At 65.7% G+C, this 17,326-nt stretch overlaps 1 protein-coding gene across 9 annotated transcripts in view; it reads left to right on the top strand.

The window, feature by feature from the left end:
- Positions 1-11,306, top strand: part of ADGRB1 (adhesion G protein-coupled receptor B1) — a 77,185-nt gene extending 65,879 nt beyond the window's left edge. For 3 of the 9 annotated variants that reach the window (XM_070476897.1, XM_070476891.1, XM_070476892.1), the window contains exons 25-31: positions 1,347-1,530; positions 4,400-4,495; positions 6,002-6,056; positions 7,971-8,674; positions 9,634-9,669; positions 9,849-9,953; positions 10,508-11,306. In XM_070476897.1, the coding sequence (XP_070332998.1) occupies positions 1,347-1,530; positions 4,400-4,495; positions 6,002-6,056; positions 7,971-8,674; positions 9,634-9,669; positions 9,849-9,953; positions 10,508-10,708 (1,381 nt within the window). In that variant the 3' untranslated portion in view covers positions 10,709-11,306. The remainder of the gene's footprint in view (positions 1-1,346; positions 1,531-4,399; positions 4,496-6,001; positions 6,057-7,970; positions 8,675-9,633; positions 9,670-9,848; positions 9,954-10,507) is intronic. The other 6 variants (XM_070476900.1, XM_070476899.1, XM_070476896.1 and 3 more) reach the window with 5 other exon arrangements.
- Positions 11,307-17,326: the final 6,020 nt, after the last annotated feature.

The following is a 17,326-nucleotide window of genomic DNA, read 5'->3' as shown; positions in this document are numbered from 1 at the left end:
CTGGAGATGGCCGGGCAGGGCGGGGCGGGGGAGGACGTGGAGGCCCAGGGAGGCAGGTGTGGCCACTGTGTCCTGTCCAGGCCGATGAGGGCCGTTGTCCCGCAGGGCTGGGCCCCTCAGCAGTGGTCCATTGCAGGGGCGGCACGGCTTTGGTGGCGGATCTCACTGTGCTGTCTGGAGGCCCTGCCGGCTCGGGGCTTGGGGACCTGAGCGGACCCCAGCCTTTCTCCCACCAGCTCCCCCCGGTGCCCGCCCCGTGGTCCTGCCCCACCTGCTCCTGGCTCCCCTTCTGACCAGGAGCCCCGTGAGGGAAGAGGGCCCGTGAGGCCCTGCTGCCCCCACCCCTGGGGAAAGAGTCCCGCCTGAGCCCCTGCGGGCAGTCACTGGCCCGGGGCAGAGCCTACCCTAGCTGCGGTCCTCAGGCCCAGCGGCCCTGAGAGTGGGAATAGTGGTGGGGACAGGGCTTCAGGCAGGTTTCCTAACACTGCACCCCAGGATCCTGCTGGCGCGCCTTCTGTCCCCACACAGCCTGTTGACTCACAGTGTCCCCACTGTGGGGACAAGGAAACAGCCCAGAGTGACCTCCCGTGTAGCCCATGGTGGTGCAGAGGGTGATGGCTGCCTCGGAGGTGCTCCTGGAGGACTTCCTGGAGGAAGGGGTGAAGGCTTCGGAGCAGGGCAGCTGCTCCCCAGGGGAGGGCAGAGCAGGGCCCGCCAAGAGGGGGACGCGCTTGTCGTCTCTGTTCTGTTTGTCTGTACTGTCCCTGCCCCATTCGGCCCTGTCTGTCTGTTGTCTGTCTTCTCTCCTCGCAGTTCTGCTCCTTCCTTCTCTCTGAGGAGTCCTCTGGTCCCCCGCCCCCCACCCCGCTGACCCCAACCCTGTCTGTCTGTTCAGCGCTCAGAGGCCTGGCCAGACGCCTCCCCTGTGGCGTCCTCCTGCAGTCCTGGCCCTGGGCCTCTGGCTGGGGCTGGGGGCCCTGGGAGGAGACCCCTCCTACCCCAGCTCACCCCTCCCTGCAGCGTGCGTGTCTCCCTCCTGGGGCCTCCGGGACGGTCAGGCACCTGCGTCTTCCAGAGACCCCTTGCCCCAGCCCTCACTGCCACCCAGCCGCTTGGGACCCCTGTCCCAAGTCCCCAGCTGCCCGGTGAGCCTCCAGCTGGGGGTATTGCTGGCAAAGTCCACTCCCCAGGAGAGGAGGCAGCCGGGCTGGGTGTGGGGGGATCTTTCCGGTGGGGGGAGAGGGCGCAGCCGGGGCGCTGGCCCGGGAAGGGAGGTGTCCTGGCCCGCTCCAGGGCAGGCGCGTTGGCAGGCTCCAGGGCGGCCCTGACGCCCGCCGCGTCCGCAGGGCCTCGCTGTGGAGCTCCTGCGTGGTGCTGCCGCTGCTGGCGCTGACCTGGATGTCTGCCGTGCTCGCTGTCACCGACCGCAGGTCCGCCCTCTTCCAGATCCTCTTCGCCGTCTTCGACTCGCTGGAGGGCTTCGTCATCGTGATGGTGCACTGCATCCTGCGGAGAGAGGTGGGCCGGCGGGTAGGCAGGCAGGGGGTGCCCACCCTCCCTGGGCCTCGCGGTGGGGCCAGGGGCCCGCACTGCCCTCCATGCTGGGGATGAGTGGTCAGCCTCCCCGAGGCAGTGGGAAACCGCCTCCCCGCAGCCAGAAGGTTCTGGAAGGAGGCGGGAAGTGGGGGAGGGGCAGCTTCCTGGGCCCTGACTCTTCGAGAGGCTGAACTTGGGTCCAGCACTCAACCGGGATTCAGTCAACACAACAGCTTCTGTAGGAGGCGCCCTGGCTCCCTGTGCTGGCCCCGGCCGAGGCGCGGCTTGCACCCCAAGAGCCCAGAGGTGAGAGTGGCTCCCGGGGCAGCTGGGGCTCCCATTCTGGAGTTTTCTGGGCTCCTCCAGAAGGTATAGGAGAAGGTTTTTACCGAACTCTGGCCAGAACGTCTCCTGGCTGGTAGCACCGACAGAGGGGACGTGTCCCTATCCTGGGGGGCGGGAGTGTGACACACCAGAATCGGACGTCGCTGGACGAGAGCCCACCCCAGGGTCTCGCGGAGGCAGTGAGCACGCTGGGCAGCCCAGGAGGCCAGGCCGGAGCGCCCCTCGGTGCTAGGACGTCCTGAGACCCCGGGGGCGATCCATCTTCTGCCTGCCGAGCCAGCGCGGCCCACCCAGCCTCCCTGCCTGGAGCTTCTTGTCTGGGCTTGGACGCCAGGTCCTGGCCTGGGGGCCTGCGGAGCTGAAGATGGGGCCGCCCTGGCAGGGACAGCCAAGCCCACTGCCCACCCTGCTCACACCTGGGGGAGATGGGGATGCCCCTCTCCAGGGGCTCCTGCTGTAGGAAAGACAGCAGGGCAAAGCTCCAACGTTTCTGCCGTGGGAGTGGTGCCCCCACCACCTACAGACGTCCAGTCGGTCTCACGTGTCCGCTCTCTAGCCCTGAGGCCCCAGGGCGAGCCTCCCCCAGGACAGGCGGGGCCCGCCTGCACTGGAGCCAGAGACGGCTCAGGAGGAAGTGACCTTATGGACCCACATTGACGCCCTGCAGAGAGAACCTCACTCCCCCCAGCCCAGCACCTGCTTGGGCCTGGCCCCCCACACACTCGCATTAGGGAGCCTCTGGACAGCCCCCAGAGTAGCTTGTGCCCACTCACCTTGGATGGACTGAGGCTGCAGTGGCCCGGGCTCGTGGCCCTCAGCCGCCTTGCCGTCTGCAAAGCAAGACCGGCAGCAACGACAGAGTGACGTCCTGAGTCAGGAAGAGAGCCTGTGGGCCTCAGAGATGTTGAGTAGAGACGGAAGCACTCGAAAGATGGAGGAACAGAGGCTGTGTCCCCGAGGGGGCAGGGGCGGAAGTCAGACGTGGATTCAGGTGACGGTGTCCCGTGGAGGGCGGACCGCGCCGAGGGCGGGCTCACGGGGGCTGGCATGGACTTGGCTGTCTGGAGCTCTGGGCCGCCCCTTGGGACACTAGGTGGTGGGTTTGGAAGCCCCCATGCACGCCTGCAGGGCTGGGCCAGAGGACCCATGGGCTGGCCTCCCCCACCCTCGGTGAGCTCCGGGGGCCCGTGGAGGGGGGCCCGGCTGCCTGTGCCCACTCAGCTGTGCTGGGGAGGACGGGCCAGGAGGGGCACTCAGATGCCGGCCCCGTGGGCACAGGACGTCCCGACGGGCACAAGCAGGGTCTTCGCCAGCACCTGTGGAGTCTGGGTCGCGGAGCGAGGACACGAGACATGGGGAGCTGGCGGCCGTCCGTGCCAGGGGACAGCATGTCCTCCGTACCCCCGTGTCCGCCGTCTCCTGGGCCAGGCCTGCCCCACTGGGCATGCAGCAGGGCCGAGCAGGTGTTTGCTGGCCAGTCGGCGAGTGTGAGACTGGGAGTGTGTTCCAAGTGTCTACGGCCCTGAGACCAGCAAGACCCTAACCAGCCGGGTGGCAGTGTGTATTGGGCTTGCCCAGTCCTCACAGTAGCGCAGGCTCAGTGGCCAGGGTCAGTGGGCACGGGTTCTTGGCTGTGTGCTGGGTCGGTGTCTGGGAGCCCTCCTCCCACCTCTCCCTACCGTAACTCAGGACACCTCCTCCAGGCAGCCTTCCGCATGTAGCCCACCCCACTCTCTGTGCTTTAGCCTCTTGCACCTTCGTTTATTCCCTGCACACCCCCCTGTGGCTCTGAAGTGTCAGCGCCCTGAGCACGGGCGCTCTGCTCACTGCTGTCCCTGCGCCTGGTGCAGCAGGCGGAGGTGGTGGCCGGGGCTACCACTCACGCAGACCAGCATCGTCCGTGGCTAACTGGGTCTCCTCCTCCTCTGGCTGCTTCCTCCTCCCCGGCTCCCTGCCGCCTGCTCCCCGGCCCCTCACTCGAAGCTGCCCTCTCTCACCTGTCTGAAGAGCCCGAGGCCATGATGGCTCATCCCTTCCATGGAGCACGCTGTTGTTGGGGATAAGGGAGCGAGAGCCTGACCCCAGCTGGCCCCAGACATTCAGGGACGTGCCGGCCACAGTGACTCAGGACACATCTGGATACCAGCTGACTCAGGCCGGCGGTGGTGGGCTTTTACCCACAGGTTCCAGCCAGGAGGGCTTGCAGCATGTTCTCAGGGACCCAGAGCTCCATGTTTTCTGAGTTTTCACCCCAAGACGGCCATAGAGGAGAGGTCAGAGCAGAGGCCGGGCCCTGGCTGGCTGCTGTTGAAGCTGCCCCGTGCACCGTGCCCCGCTCTGGCCCACAGACGAGCGGGTGCCCCTGTGAGCGCCCCCAGCCACCCCCGCCGTGGCCCGTGGGCCCGTGTGGCCCGCGATAGGCCCGCCCCTCACCGAGGTCCTGCCTGCTGGACTCGAGCTCGCCTCCCTGGCTTTGGGGGCATAGCTCGCATTGGCTGCCTCTGCTCTCCGTCCGCAGGTCCAGGACGCTGTGAAGTGCCGCGTGGTGGACCGCCAGGAGGAGGGCAACGGGGACTCGGGCGGCTCCTTCCAGAATGGCCACGCCCAGCTCATGGTAGGGCTCGGGGCCAGGACACAGGCAGCCCCTGCTCGGCCCCCCGCCGGCACCCGCGCCAGGCCCCAGCTGCCCACTAGGAGGACCTCCGAGCCCAGTGGGGGTGAAAGCCCCAGTCCAGGGGCGTGGACCGGGTCAAGGGATGAGGGAGACAGGGCGGGGCTGCTGTCCGCCCCGGGCTCATCCTCTGGCACCAGCCGTGCCCTTTGTCCGGACACCACGCTTGGATGTCCGGCCGTCCGTTGGACTGCTGCAGCCGTCCGTGCAGCTTCCATGCCTCCCGTTGCCCGCCCACTCACCCCCTCCCCGCCCTGAGCTTGTGCACAGTCACATCCCCTAAGGACCTTGGTCCTCTTGTGTTACACACACTGTCCAGTCTCAGGCACCGCACACCCCTGCCTACTCCTGCTGCCTACTTTGCAGGTGTCACCTCCTCCAGGGAGCCTTCCCTGAGCCCCACCAAGCTGCCTGCTCAGACCCTGGTAGCGTCCTGGGTGACTTCTCCATGATGTCATTTGGTGCCTGCTGCCCGCTGGGGGCCCCCGGCAGGTGGGAAGTGCTCGTTCAGTCTTCGGGGTGCTGGCCACCTCGCAGGCAGGGTCTCGGCAGAAGCTCAGGGCTGGGCTCAGAGAGGCATTTTCAGGGATAAAGCACGGGCCCAGGGTGGGCGGAAGCCAGGTCCCAGATCCCCTGACACTTCTCCTGGCCTCTGACCTCTGGGCAAAGACTTTGTGATCTGACAACCTGGCCTCCACATTTGCCAGGAAGGAACTTCTAGGCTTGACTAAGGGCCCTTCCATCCCCTGGGGTCCCCAAGGCCTAGGAGAAGGCCACTGCCATGCTTGGGAGGCCCGAGCCAGGTTCCCCAACCAGAGAGCTCCCTGGGAGCGGGGTGGGGACCACCCACTTCGCCTTCCCCACCTCCTAGCCTGGGGGGGTGGGTGCAGGGGCAGTGCTGCTGCAGGGGCGGCCGGTCCCACTCTGGCATGAACCCCTGCGTCCCGACCCCACTGTGCCTGTCCTGGGCCGGCTGGCCTCAACTTTCTCATCCCTAGGGCTGTGGTGGGGGCCATAGGGGTGATGCCCACCCCACCCGACATACGAGTGGTGGGCAGCAGGGGCTCCGGTGTGGGATCCTCCGTGTGTCCCATCCCACTGGATGGACCGGAGGCCAAGGGCGTGAGCGAGCTGTTCCTAATCACAGACGCCCGGGAAGGGAGAGTGCTCACGTGTGCGGGTGCGTGCACACACACAGACGCACGGGCATGCAGCCACACACACCTGGGCCCGCAGGAGCACACAGGTTCACTCTGTGTCAGCGCATCAGCCCACGGGCACCCTGGAGCCTGTGGACACCCTCGGCCCTCCGGAGCTTGCACACACACACACTGAGGTGTGGCTGCAGCTCTGGGGCAGCCCTCCTTCCCAGCCTGCTGGCAGCGTGGCGCCGGGGCAGCAGCCCAGCCCTGCCTGCCCACCCTCACTCTGCCCATCTCTGTCTTGTAGACCGACTTTGAGAAGGACGTGGATCTGGCCTGTAGATCAGGTGAGCGCCTGACAGGTGAGAGCGACAGGTGGCCCCGGCCTGGGCCCTGTTTCTTCTTTTCTCCGTGCGTCTGTCCACTGTCTGTCCTCATCTCACGCCCACAACCACCTCCAGGCCCCCATCCCCCAGCCACGCCCCCGAGGCTGCCCGCAGGGTCAGAGAGCTGTCCTGGGGCTCAGGCCCAGCAGGGGAGGGGCATCCGTGCCCAGGGATCCCTCAGGACTGGAGAGCACCGTCTGGGTCTCCCCCACCGCCAGCCTGGGCCACTCCTCGCCCTCAGCGTGCCCCCATCCTCAGCCCTCCATCCCTCCTGTGAGCCCCAGGGTGGCCCACCCCCCTGCCCCCTCACAGGCCTGCCTTCTGTGTTGCCTTCATTCCCTCACTGTTAGTCCATCCACGGAGGCGGGGCTGGTCAAGCTTCCAGGTTGGGGGGCCGTCAGTGGGAGCAGTGAGCCTTAGGCAGGTGATGAGCTTTGCTGGAAGCAAGTGCAAAAACAGAATCGCTTGCCCAATGAAAGAAAGCTGTCCAGGTGTTGTCGTATTGTGAGCCCGGTGTTGGGGCCACCCAGGACCAGCTGGTTCTGTTCCCTCTGGTCTATCAGACATCTGGGAGCATCTTTTCTAGAGATGGCTGTGGGGAGGGGCGGGACCAGCCCTGGGCGGGCAGTGTCAGGTGCTGCCAGAAGGACATCGGGAAGGCTTCCTGGAGGAGGTGACCTCTGGCTTGGTTCCTGCTCCATTTTCGTCTCATGCGCCAACCTCCCTGAGAGGTGACCCCAAGGCTTGGGGGCATTTGGGGTCTTGGGCCTGGTCCTGTGTGGAGCTGGCCTTTGTGAGTGTCCAGTTTGTCATTAGTAACCTGGCCCAGCCTGGCCTGTCTCCTCGAGAGGCACAGGGTACAGGGGCCCGCCCAGGCCAGCACAGGGCAGATGGGTGCCCCAGCGAGTGCCCGGGAGGCCTGCAGGGAATCTGCACGGGGGCCCACGGGGCTAGACCCAGGCTCCAGGTGGACAGCCGCAGGGTAGGCTCGCGCATGGGAGGGGCAGCGAGGGAGCCTTTCCCGACCATGAACCTGAGACAAGGGGCGGGGAGCGGGTTTGGCAGGGAAGCTGGTAGGTTGGTTGGAGGACCAGGGGCAGAGCAGCACTGCAGACTGGGTGTTAGTGTTGGCACTCGGGGGGGGAGAAGAGAAGGGGCCTGGGACCCCTGGCTGTTGGGGAGGACGAGGAGGACAACCAGGGTGGGCCAGTGCCCGCTGGTCTCAGAGGAGGCGGCTCAGAGGAGGAGGAAGCAGGAAGCAGCTGACACGCACTGGGCCAGGGTGGGACATGGGCGCCTGTCCACCGCCAGTGCCGGCGTTGGGAGCTGGGGGGGCCGCTACCTCCAGAGCAGGTTCCCAAGGACTGGGCCTCCGTGGGCTGTGGGTGGCGCTGCCCATCGCTTTGCGTTTTCCGTGGGCCGGTGGAGGCCGAGCTGACCGGCAGGGACCAGGCAGGTGGTGGGGATGCCACGGCCCAGATCAGGTGGAGGTCAAGGCAGCCTGGTCCCGCAGCTGCAGAGCAGAGAGACGGGGGGTGTGGTCCCACCCCCAGGGGGGCTGTGTGCCGCGCCGCCAGGCAGCACGGGCTGCCCCCACGCGCCCGCCAGCTGCTGTGGGTGGCAGTCGTCAGTGCTCTGCGGGGAGGCGCCCCTGCGTGCCAGCCCCCACTGAAGGCACACAGGAGTGCCAGCTCCCACAGCAGCAAATACGGGGCCAGCATTGCCCAGATGAGTCAGCAGCTGAGACCTGGAGGGCCCGGCGCCACCCGCCTCGGCTGCCCTGACCCCCGTCTGTCCCCACAGTGCTGAACAAGGACATCGCAGCTGAGACCCGGGGGGCCCGGCACCACCTCCCCTTGGCCACCCTGACCCCCTCGTCTGTCCCCACAGTGCTGAACAAGGACATCGCAGCCTGTCGCACGGCCACCATCACGGGCACGCTCAAACGGCCGTCACTGCCGGAGGAGGAGAAGCTGAAGCTGGCCCACTCCAAGGCGCCCTCCAACTTCAACAGCCTGCCAGCCAACGTGTCCAAGCTGCACCTGCACGGCTCGCCCCGCTGCCCCGGCGGGCCCCTGCCCGACTTCCCCAACCACTCGCTGACTCTCAAGAAGGACAGGGTGCCCAAGTCGTCGTTCGTCGGCGACGGGGACATCTTCAAGAAGCTGGACTCGGAGCTGAGCCGGGCCCAGGAGAAGGCCCTGGACACGAGCTACGTGATCCTGCCCACGGCCACGGCCACACTGCGGCCCAAGCCCCCAGAGGAGCCCAAGTACAGCATCCACATCGACCAGATGCCCCAGACCCGCCTCATCCATCTGAGCATGGCGCCCGACGCCGGGCTCCCGGCCCGCAGCCCGCCCTCCCGCCAGGCCCCCGGTGGCGGGCCCCCTGAGCCGCCCCCCACCCAGCCCCCACCACCCCCGCCCCCGCCACCCCCGCCGCCCCAGCAGCCCCTGCCTCCGCCGCCCCCGCTGGAGCCAGCACCCCCCAGCCTGGGGGAGCCTGGGGAGCCCGCTGCCCACCAGGGGCCCAGCACGGGGCCCGGGACAAAGACAGAGAATGTCTCCACGCTGTCTGTGAGCTCCCTGGAGGTAAGGGGGACCAGGGAGCTGCTCCCAGGACAAGGGCAACCTAGCAGGCAAGGCACAGGCGTGTCAGCCCTGTGGGTTTAGGCAATGGCTCAGCTGGGGGTGCGGGGCATTCAGGTTGGGTGGCAGCCAGACTCAGGGAGCCCAGGCCTGGGAAGCCGGGAGGCCAGCGTCTCCTCTGTGGGAATGAGCCCTGTTGGCAGGATGGAAACCCGAGGCCTGGGCTGGGGTGACCTTGCCTCCCCCTTGTCTGCCTGGCGTGTATCAGGACCCTGCCTCAGGGGGCAGCGTCTGCCTCCCTCCAGCCCTGCTCCTGGGACCTGCCGGGCCCACACGGTCTTGTCTGTGCCAAAGACACGACTAGTCAGGTGGTCACCCTCGATGGTGGTCTCGCTGATCGCATAGGGCTCAGGAGCCCTCAGCCTGGACACTGAGTCCAGCCCCTTCCGTGGTTAAGCAGCACATCCCCCCTTAGGCCAGCCTGAGGCCTGGAGTTGACCCCCAAGCCCTGCTCAGCCTGTAGGACAAGGGCCCAGGGTTGGGAGGGGAGCCAACCAGGCCCAGCACCCTCAGGGAGCCCCAGCCGCTGCTGTCCGGGCTCCCACCCCCTGGCCTGTGCCTTGGGTGATTCAGCCCCGGGGTTCCAGGTATGTGGCCACCAGAAGTGCTACAACCCTGTGTCGCAGTTTTCTTGTCCTTGGGAGCGTGTCCTGGGCTGCCTGAACTGGACACCCTTGCCCAGCCCTGGTCGCCAGGTGTCTCCAAGCAGAGGAGCCTCTAAGGGCCCGGGGTACTGAGAGCCATAGCTTCAGTGCACTCGAAGATGTGTCCGCCGGGGCTTGGCTGAACAAGGGTAGGCTGGGGCAGGGTGGCCCTGGCCTCCCTCAGCCTCTCGCAGGAGCTTGTGTCTAGGGGATCTGAGCGTATGCTTGCCAATGCGCACCAACCCCTTCTCCCTACAGCGGCGGAAATCGCGGTATGCGGAACTGGACTTTGAGGTGGGTCCTGGTGTACCCTGTCCCAATCACCCGGCCCAGGCCTTACAGCAGGCGGGGACGAGCTGGGGAGCCCCTGCTCCGCACCCCGCATCGGGAGCCCAGTCCCCAGAAGCCTGCCTGGGCGGGGCCAGGGCAGCCCCTTTCCTGGCTCAGGGCTCGCTGCCTCCCTCCCCCTGCAGAAAATCATGCACACACGGAAGCGGCACCAGGACATGTTCCAGGACCTGAACCGGAAGTTACAGCACGCGGAGAAGGACAAGGACGTGTTGGGCCCAGACAGCAAGGTGTGGAGGAGGGGCCTGGGGCGGGGCTTTGGGGGCGGAGCTGAGAGTGGGGCGGGGGCCTGGTGTGGATGGGGCTGTGAGCCCTTAGGTAAGCACTTATCTCCTTCCTCTGGTCCTACTTCATTTCATTCATTCATTCAAACTTTGCCCAGGACTGGCGTGGCCCAGCCCGTGCTAGACCCTGGAGGGACAGGGCGGGTGGACGGGTCTGTCCCAGGGCTGGCTGGAAGGGTAGGCAGCATGCCGGGCTGACCCTGTCCTGGGCGAGCCCGAGCAAGTCTTTCCCCCAGCGCCGGCAGCAGCCAAGCGAGGGGTGCTGGGCAGGCAGGGGCCTCTGGCTGTCCTTCCACGCCCTTTACTCGGTGGTGGGGGTCGCTGCCCTTGTGCGGTTGGAAAAGCTCTGCTCCCAGGCTCCCCACTCTGTGCTTGGGTCTCCCTGCCTCCTGCACCTTCCTGCCCGGTCCCTTCCTGACCGCCTGCCTCCTCTTCTCCACGCCCCATCTGCTCTGCGTCTCTCCGAATGGGCTCCCACCCATCCACTGTCCACCGACCAGCAGCCAGAAAAGCAGCAGACACCCAACAAGCGGCCCTGGGAGAGCCTCCGGAAAGCGCACGGGCCACCCGCCTGGGTGAAGAAGGAGCTGGAGCCGCTCCCGCCATCCCCGCTGGAGCTGCGGAGCGTGGAGTGGGAGAAATCGGGCGCCACCATCCCGCTGGTGGGCCAGGACATCATCGACCTCCAAACCGAGGTCTGAGCGGGCGGGCGGCGGCCACGCACCGGGCCACGGACGAGGGACGCTGCTCTGCCCGCTCCTGCCGCAGGACGGGCACAGACACGCTCGTGGGCGGCGGGCGAGGCCCGCGCCCCGGCCTCAGGGCGCTCGGACAGCGGCCAGGCAGAGGCCCGCAGTGCTGGGACCAGAGCCAGATGGGACAGGAGACGGCGGCCCCCGTGGGCACAGGGCTCCGGAGGCCGAAGGTGCCTCAGACTCTGCCCTCCTCGGGCCCAGCCCTGGCGGGCAGGCAGACAGCCGAGGACAACGGCCAGGCCGGGCGTGGCCAGCTTCTCCGGGGATGCCCGCCTGAGCTGCTGCAGCAGAGAACCAGCCTGCTTGGCCTGGCCGGCCTGGCACCGTTTTTTAGACACCCCCCACCCCTCGGAAGCAGCCAGCCCCCCCCCCCAACTCCTTCCAGGGCCTGGGTGCCCCTCCCCAGACCCAGGCGGAGAGCACAGCCCTCTCCTCTACGCCACCCAGGGCCAGGAGCAGAAGCCCACTCCGGGAAGAAACAGGGGTGGGGAATCTATTTTTTCTCTCCTTTTCTTTTCTTCAATAAAAAGAATTAAAAACCCAAGTCCTGTCTGCGTGTCTCTTCTCTGTGCAGCACACAGCGGGGCCCTGGTGGGCTGGCGGTGGTCTCTGCCAACCTCGATGGCCCTCCGTCTGGGCAGGGAGAGCTGGGGAGGCCTGGGGGCTCACACCCACCTACTTCTCAGCCTGAGCTCTGAAAGGCAGGCTGAGCGAGTGGACACTCTGGGTCCTGCCTTTCTCCTGTGCTTCCAGCAGGGGGCAGCTTGAGCCTCCGCAGGGAGCTGGCAGGAGACCTGTGGGGCTGCAGTTGGAGGGGTGGCCGATCCACTCACCCTGGGCTGTGCGCCCCACCCCGTGGAGCCTCAGGGCCTCTACCAGCCAGGCAGACCCCCTGGGCCCTGAGAGGCAGCAGGCAAAGGCCTGCCCACGGAGGAGACGTGCATTTGGGGGCCCCAGCACCCTGAGATTATGGGCCACTAACGATGTCATCCAAGAGGAAAGCAATGTCCGAACCAGCTGAAAAGCCATGGGTGCTGCCTGGCACAGGGTTCCCGTAGCAGCCTTGCCCGTCCTCTCCCCAGCTTGTGGGCATCTCACCAGGCATGGGTCACCTGTGACCCCGCCCCCTTGCCCATAGTCTTCACCAGCAGGGGGGTGGGGGAGGGGCTTGGTGAGCGCTGCCCACTGTGAGTGGCCACAGTGACCAAGGATGGAGAGAGACTGGGGACCTTGCCTGGCTGGGAGGGGCTGAGTGACCCCTGTGACCCTGTGTGAGTGGACAACAGTGAGGGAAGGAGGCCTGCAGCAGCCAAGAGGTGCCAAAGCCTCCAGCTTCGCACAGCAGGCACTTGGGGACCACTGCTTCCCCAGGGCACACAGCCCGAGTCCAATCCTGAACACTCCAGAAAGCCAAAATGTGGGGTGAGATTGGCCAGCAAGACGTGACCCAAAATGAAGCTCATTATAGCTCATTTGAACCTCTAAATGCACACTTGCACATATTAGCGTGTTCGCTCTGGGGTGTCTGGTGGAGCCTCACACGTGCACCATGCTGGCTCTAAATCCAGAGTCCCAAATTCCAAGCCCATCTGGCCAGGAAGATTCAGATGAGGACCATGGCCTGTGCTGCCTCCCTCGTCTTCAGCTGCTACGGAAGGAAGCCAGACTCCCGAGGACAGCCTAGGAGCAGGGTGTTCAGGTGGAGAAGTCCTGGGCCCCAGCAACACCCCTGGGGAAGGAGGCCCAGAGCGTGGGGCCAGGGTGTACAAGTCTGCGGTTCTGCACAGAGCTCACCAACAGCGTCGTGGATCAGTCCCCTCATCTTCCCTGCCCTGTTTGTGCCCAGAGCCATACGCAAAGGAAAGACTGAAGGAAAAACACTGAAGACAAGGTGGAACCCAAGCCACCCACTCTGTGCACACAAGAGGAATAACTCATGGCATGAGCCGCCAGTGTCGGGGCTTTTGGTGTGGGACTAGGGTCAAGATTTAGTGTGAGGTCAGACTCAGGGCTCAGCGTGGAATGAAAGTCAGGGTCAGCATGTGACCAGGGCTCAGAGCAACCAGAATCTGGATCAACCTGTGACCAGACTCCCCCCGTTTTCCCTCAATCCCAGCCCCACTTTCTAAGAAGGCCATGTCTTCCAGGAGAGGCCACACATTATCCTGCCTGGGCCCCATGCTCACAGCTCTTCAGTGCTCTTGACAGCCTGGAATGGTGACCAGGCACAGAAATTGCTCTCTGCTCTCTGGCTTTCACTGCAAGAAGCCCGCCAGGGAGGGTTCCACAAGACTCACCAAAACCTAAGGACCCTGCCTGAGTCTGCCGTCCATCACCTTGGGGTGAGCCCCATGCTGGGCAGCGTTTCAGGCCCGAGGGCGTGAGGTGCTCAGAGCTGGGACCGCCACAGCCTTCGGCTTACCCCTATATTCCTCCAGCTGTTCGGACTGCTGTGCCCCCGACGGAGACATCTGCATACGAGGACACTAGACACTCAGGGGTGAAGAGACCCCGCCAGTCCCTCTGGGTGGTGAGGCTGAGGCTGCATCTAAGCCCCACTCTCCCAGCTCTAATTCCCGGATCCTTGCCCTCATGGGTGGGTTACCCAAGGGCAGCCATGTACCCAAGGGCAGCCATGTACCCTGTCATTCACGAAGCCGAGAAGGTCTACTCTGCTGCCCTTCGTCTGCCTTCAGCAGCACCACCGTGCCCAAGGGAGAGGGGTGGGACTGGGCACAGTGGTGGTTACTACGATGGGCAGGAACGTGTGCAGCCCAGGGTGGTGGTGACCTGCAGCCCAGGTTTTGTGGATGGAGCCGGAGATGGAGGTAGTGATGATGGTGGAGTTGGAGATGGAGGTAGCGACAGTGGTGGGGAGTGATTTTGGTGCTGGTGATGCCTATGATGGCAGTCACCATGATCTATGCTGCTGAAGGGGTTTCTGGGATTGAAAAGCAGAATCTCACCAGGTCACCTTGTCCCCCACACCCACAGACTGGGAGCATCTGGAGGGCAAATGGGTTGACAGGTAGAAGGAGGGGTGCATAAGGACAGTGACTAGAGCCTCTGAGTCACTGGGGGTGGAGCTGTCAGGAGCCGACATTTCACCAGCACCCACACTCCGGAGACGGGAGGAGGCCTCCTCACCTGGCTTCCGTCTGCTCACTCCCTTTTCTGTCACCAGCGCCAACAGTGCAGGCACATCCAACAAAGGCCCCCACCCTTCCCTGGGGTGGGCCCGCCTCCAGGCAGGTAGAGGCTCTTTCTAAGTCTTCCCACCTGCCTCTCCCCCTCTGAACTTCCTGGCCCCTGTCCAGCGCAGACACACTTGCTGTCAGAAGCCCTCCCGGCGGTCTAACCTCGTGGTGCAGTGGGAATGCTTCCTGTCCCCAGCAGCTACCTGCTCAGTTCACGTCTCCCCCATCACCGTCTGGACTGCTCATGACCACCAGGGGAGCACTCCTAGCCCCCGCTGGCCCCTCTGGGTCTCATTCAAGAGGAAGGATCGACCCCTCCACCCCCAGGCTTCCCACGCAAATCCAGTGTGCTTCCTACTCCAGCGCTGGTTCCAGAACCTCCCATTGGCTCACAGTGTCCTTCCCAGCCCTGCCCCACCTGCTCGCGGTGACCTGTGTTGGGGAGGGAAGACCCGGAGAACCACCGCCTCCCTGAACCTTCTCCATGTGGATCCCGAGGTGACAGGGCAGCTGGGGTACCACTTGAGAAGCCCAGAAATTGCCACCCACCCCTGTCTCAGCCATCCTGCTTCCCTGGGAGGTGACCAGGCCATCCACGCTTTCGAACAGAGGTAAAATCTGGGGGACCGGGCCTCCCGCTGAACTCCCCAGGACCCAGCAGGTATCTTGACTGAAGGCCTTATTCTGAGAAAACCCCACCCCTAGGCCCTGGGGAGGGGACCAAAGGCTCTGCCTGGAGCCGCCCCAAAACTCAGAGTACAGTGCTCGTGGGGGTGGGTGGCACAAGGCCCCCGCCCATGTTCTGGTTCTGAAACCGGCTGCCTATAGCAAAGGAGGTCTCAGAGCCCCTGCCAGTGGGATTCCACAGTCCCCTCCCTGAACCCCCCGGGGAGACGGTGGGCTGATTCTGGCCCCGGCGGGACCTCCTCTGGCATGTCCTCTCCCCTGCTGCCCGCTAGCCGCTGCAGCATCCCTGCCTCTGCCTGAGTCTGCTCAGAGAGGCCTGCAGAGGGGCCCAAGGCAGTGAGAGCCCCCATGCGGGGCAAGCCGATGCTGGCCCCTGCTCCTGGCCGTGAGCTCCTGGAGCAGGCGGCCTCAACCTTGGGCAGGCCCCTCCCCACTGGTCCTCGGTCTCCCCTGCAGCTCGGCCGAGACCCCCTTCGGGGCTGGCTTTCTGGCTCGGCACTTCTCCAGGCCCAGGGAGCAGTGGGCTCCCCGACTTATTTTCTCAGGCCCTAAAAATAGCCAGGAGAGGAGGGGCGCCTCTGAATAACTCTGAGTGTGCCAGTCACGGCCCCACTTGGAGCGGAAGCGTCTCCAAATAAGGCCTTGGCAGAGGCGGAAGCAGCACCCGCAGGCTCTGCTCACGTCAGCGCCCAGCTGCGCGGCTCCCCAGCCTCCCCCCCAGGACTGCCAGCCCCGGGGCCGCGTGTGGGCCGGGGGCCTGGCAGTCCACTCAAGCTAGACGCCCGGAGCCCGCCAGGCTGGATGCAGCTGCCCAATGGAAGGTGCTGGCCCCAGAGTTTGGAAATACAGAGCCTGAGACTTCTCAGTCTGGAAACCCATGCTCACGCGTGGGGAGTCAGCACAGTCCAGTCCAGGCCACTCCCCAGGCCCGGGGAACGCGAGGGCAGGGCCTCTTCCTCCCCACGTCCCGCAGCCCACGCCCAAGCCTGGCCTCCCAGCCGGCGGGCAGCCTGACTGGGGATGGGAGGGGGTGGGCTGGGGCAGGGGGTGGCAGTCGCCCCAGGAAGGCGGAGGAGGTGTGGCTGGGCTCAGATGGCTCCCTGGGAACACCATATGGACCCCACCCCGAAAAGGAGTTGGGAAGAGGCAGAAGGCGGCGCCCCCATGGGCTCTCTCTCACTATGTCAATCGGAGATCCTTCGGGGGCAGAGAGTAGGTGGGGGTGGCCTAGAGGTCGGGGTGCCAGGACAGCTGGGCTGCCCATGACCTCGGGGACCTGTCCACTCACTAGCTCTCTGTGTCTGCCAGCCCCGTGCCCTGCCTCGCTCCTGTGTCCTTCCAGACGCCCTCAGATCCTTTCCAGGCTCAGAGGCCCCCAGCCCCTAGCGGGGAAGCGACTGACAGCCTCCACCCCAGTCCCCACTAAAGGCCAGCTCCGGGCTGGAGGAGGGGGGGCAGGGGTGCAGGGCAGGGCAGGGGAGGGGCAGGGGTGCAGGGCAGGGAAGGGGAGGGACAGGGTGGGGCTCGGTGCTGATTCTTAGGAGGAGAGGGTGGGACCCTGAGAGCCAGCGCAGGCAGCCAGAACAGGGGCATGGTCCCCCCAGGGGACGGGCCAGGCTGAGCCTGCGGGGGGGCGGGGTGGGTAGCTGGGCACCCAGGTGGGCCTTCTGAACCCAGGCTCAGAGGCTGCTGATGGGGTATCAGCCCTGGGGAGGAGAGAGAGGCTCTTCTGCCCCAGTCTGGCTAGAGCTCCCCGTCCTTGCTCCTCCCCAGTCCTGAGTGCCCCCGGAGTCATCAGGCTTTGGCCTGGGGGTCTGGTCTCCCATAGAGTAGGGGCCACCCCGAGCCCCAGCAGGCACCTGGGGCCTGCTCTCCCAACAGCTGGGGTACTGAGAGAACCTGGGGAGCAAGCCCACCAGAGCACACAGGGAGGTGGCACAGGCTACCTCTACCTGCTGCGGGTGTGCGCAGGGGAGAGGGGCAGCACAGTGAGCGGAGCGGGCAGGACAGATGAGGCGGGGCGGGCTGCGGGCCGGAAGCCCACGCCAGGGGCGGGGCCGCCCCGGGCAGCCGAGGCCGAGGCGGGCTCAGTCCAGGCAAGCTGCTCCAGTGTTCTGTGTGGCCCATCGACACTGTCCCCACCGTGCACCCCAGACCTGCAGAGACTGTCGCAGTGGGTGCAGGGCTCCCAGAGAAGGTGGCCCTCAGTGAGGACCTGAGCCTTCACACGACTCCCTGCTGGAACAGAGGGCAGGACGGCAGGCATCCAGTGCTGTTACTCACATCCCCCTTCTCAGAGGAGGAGACTGGCCTGCAGGGAGGCTGGGCAACTTGCCTGGAGTCGCAGGAACGAGTCAGTGGTGCCCCGAGCTCAGGGCAACTGTCAACGCTCTGGGCAACTGACAACACAGCTGACAGTTGCTCGGGTCAACTGACAACAGAGCGCTGGCCCCGGGCACAACGGAAGGTCCATCCCGCCTGGCCCCCGGCCTGGCCCTGACAGGGGTCTCAGGCAGGAGGGCGACCTCGCTGCTCCTCGCTCCTTCTCCAGCCGGGACCCGCCCCCACCCTGACTCCGTCTCCACCTCCGTCTCCAGGAATCTGCCTCCCTGGCTCCCCTTAACTAGTCCTGCTCATCAGCATTTAATTATAGAACTAGTCAGGCTTTCTAGTTCTTCCT

The sequence above is a fragment of the Odocoileus virginianus genome, chromosome 15 (genome assembly GCF_023699985.2).
Source record: "Odocoileus virginianus isolate 20LAN1187 ecotype Illinois chromosome 15, Ovbor_1.2, whole genome shotgun sequence".
Classification (NCBI taxonomy): domain Eukaryota; kingdom Metazoa; phylum Chordata; class Mammalia; order Artiodactyla; family Cervidae; genus Odocoileus; species Odocoileus virginianus.
Note: the sequence above shows the minus strand (reverse complement) of the source record. Positions and strands in the feature narration are given on the sequence as shown.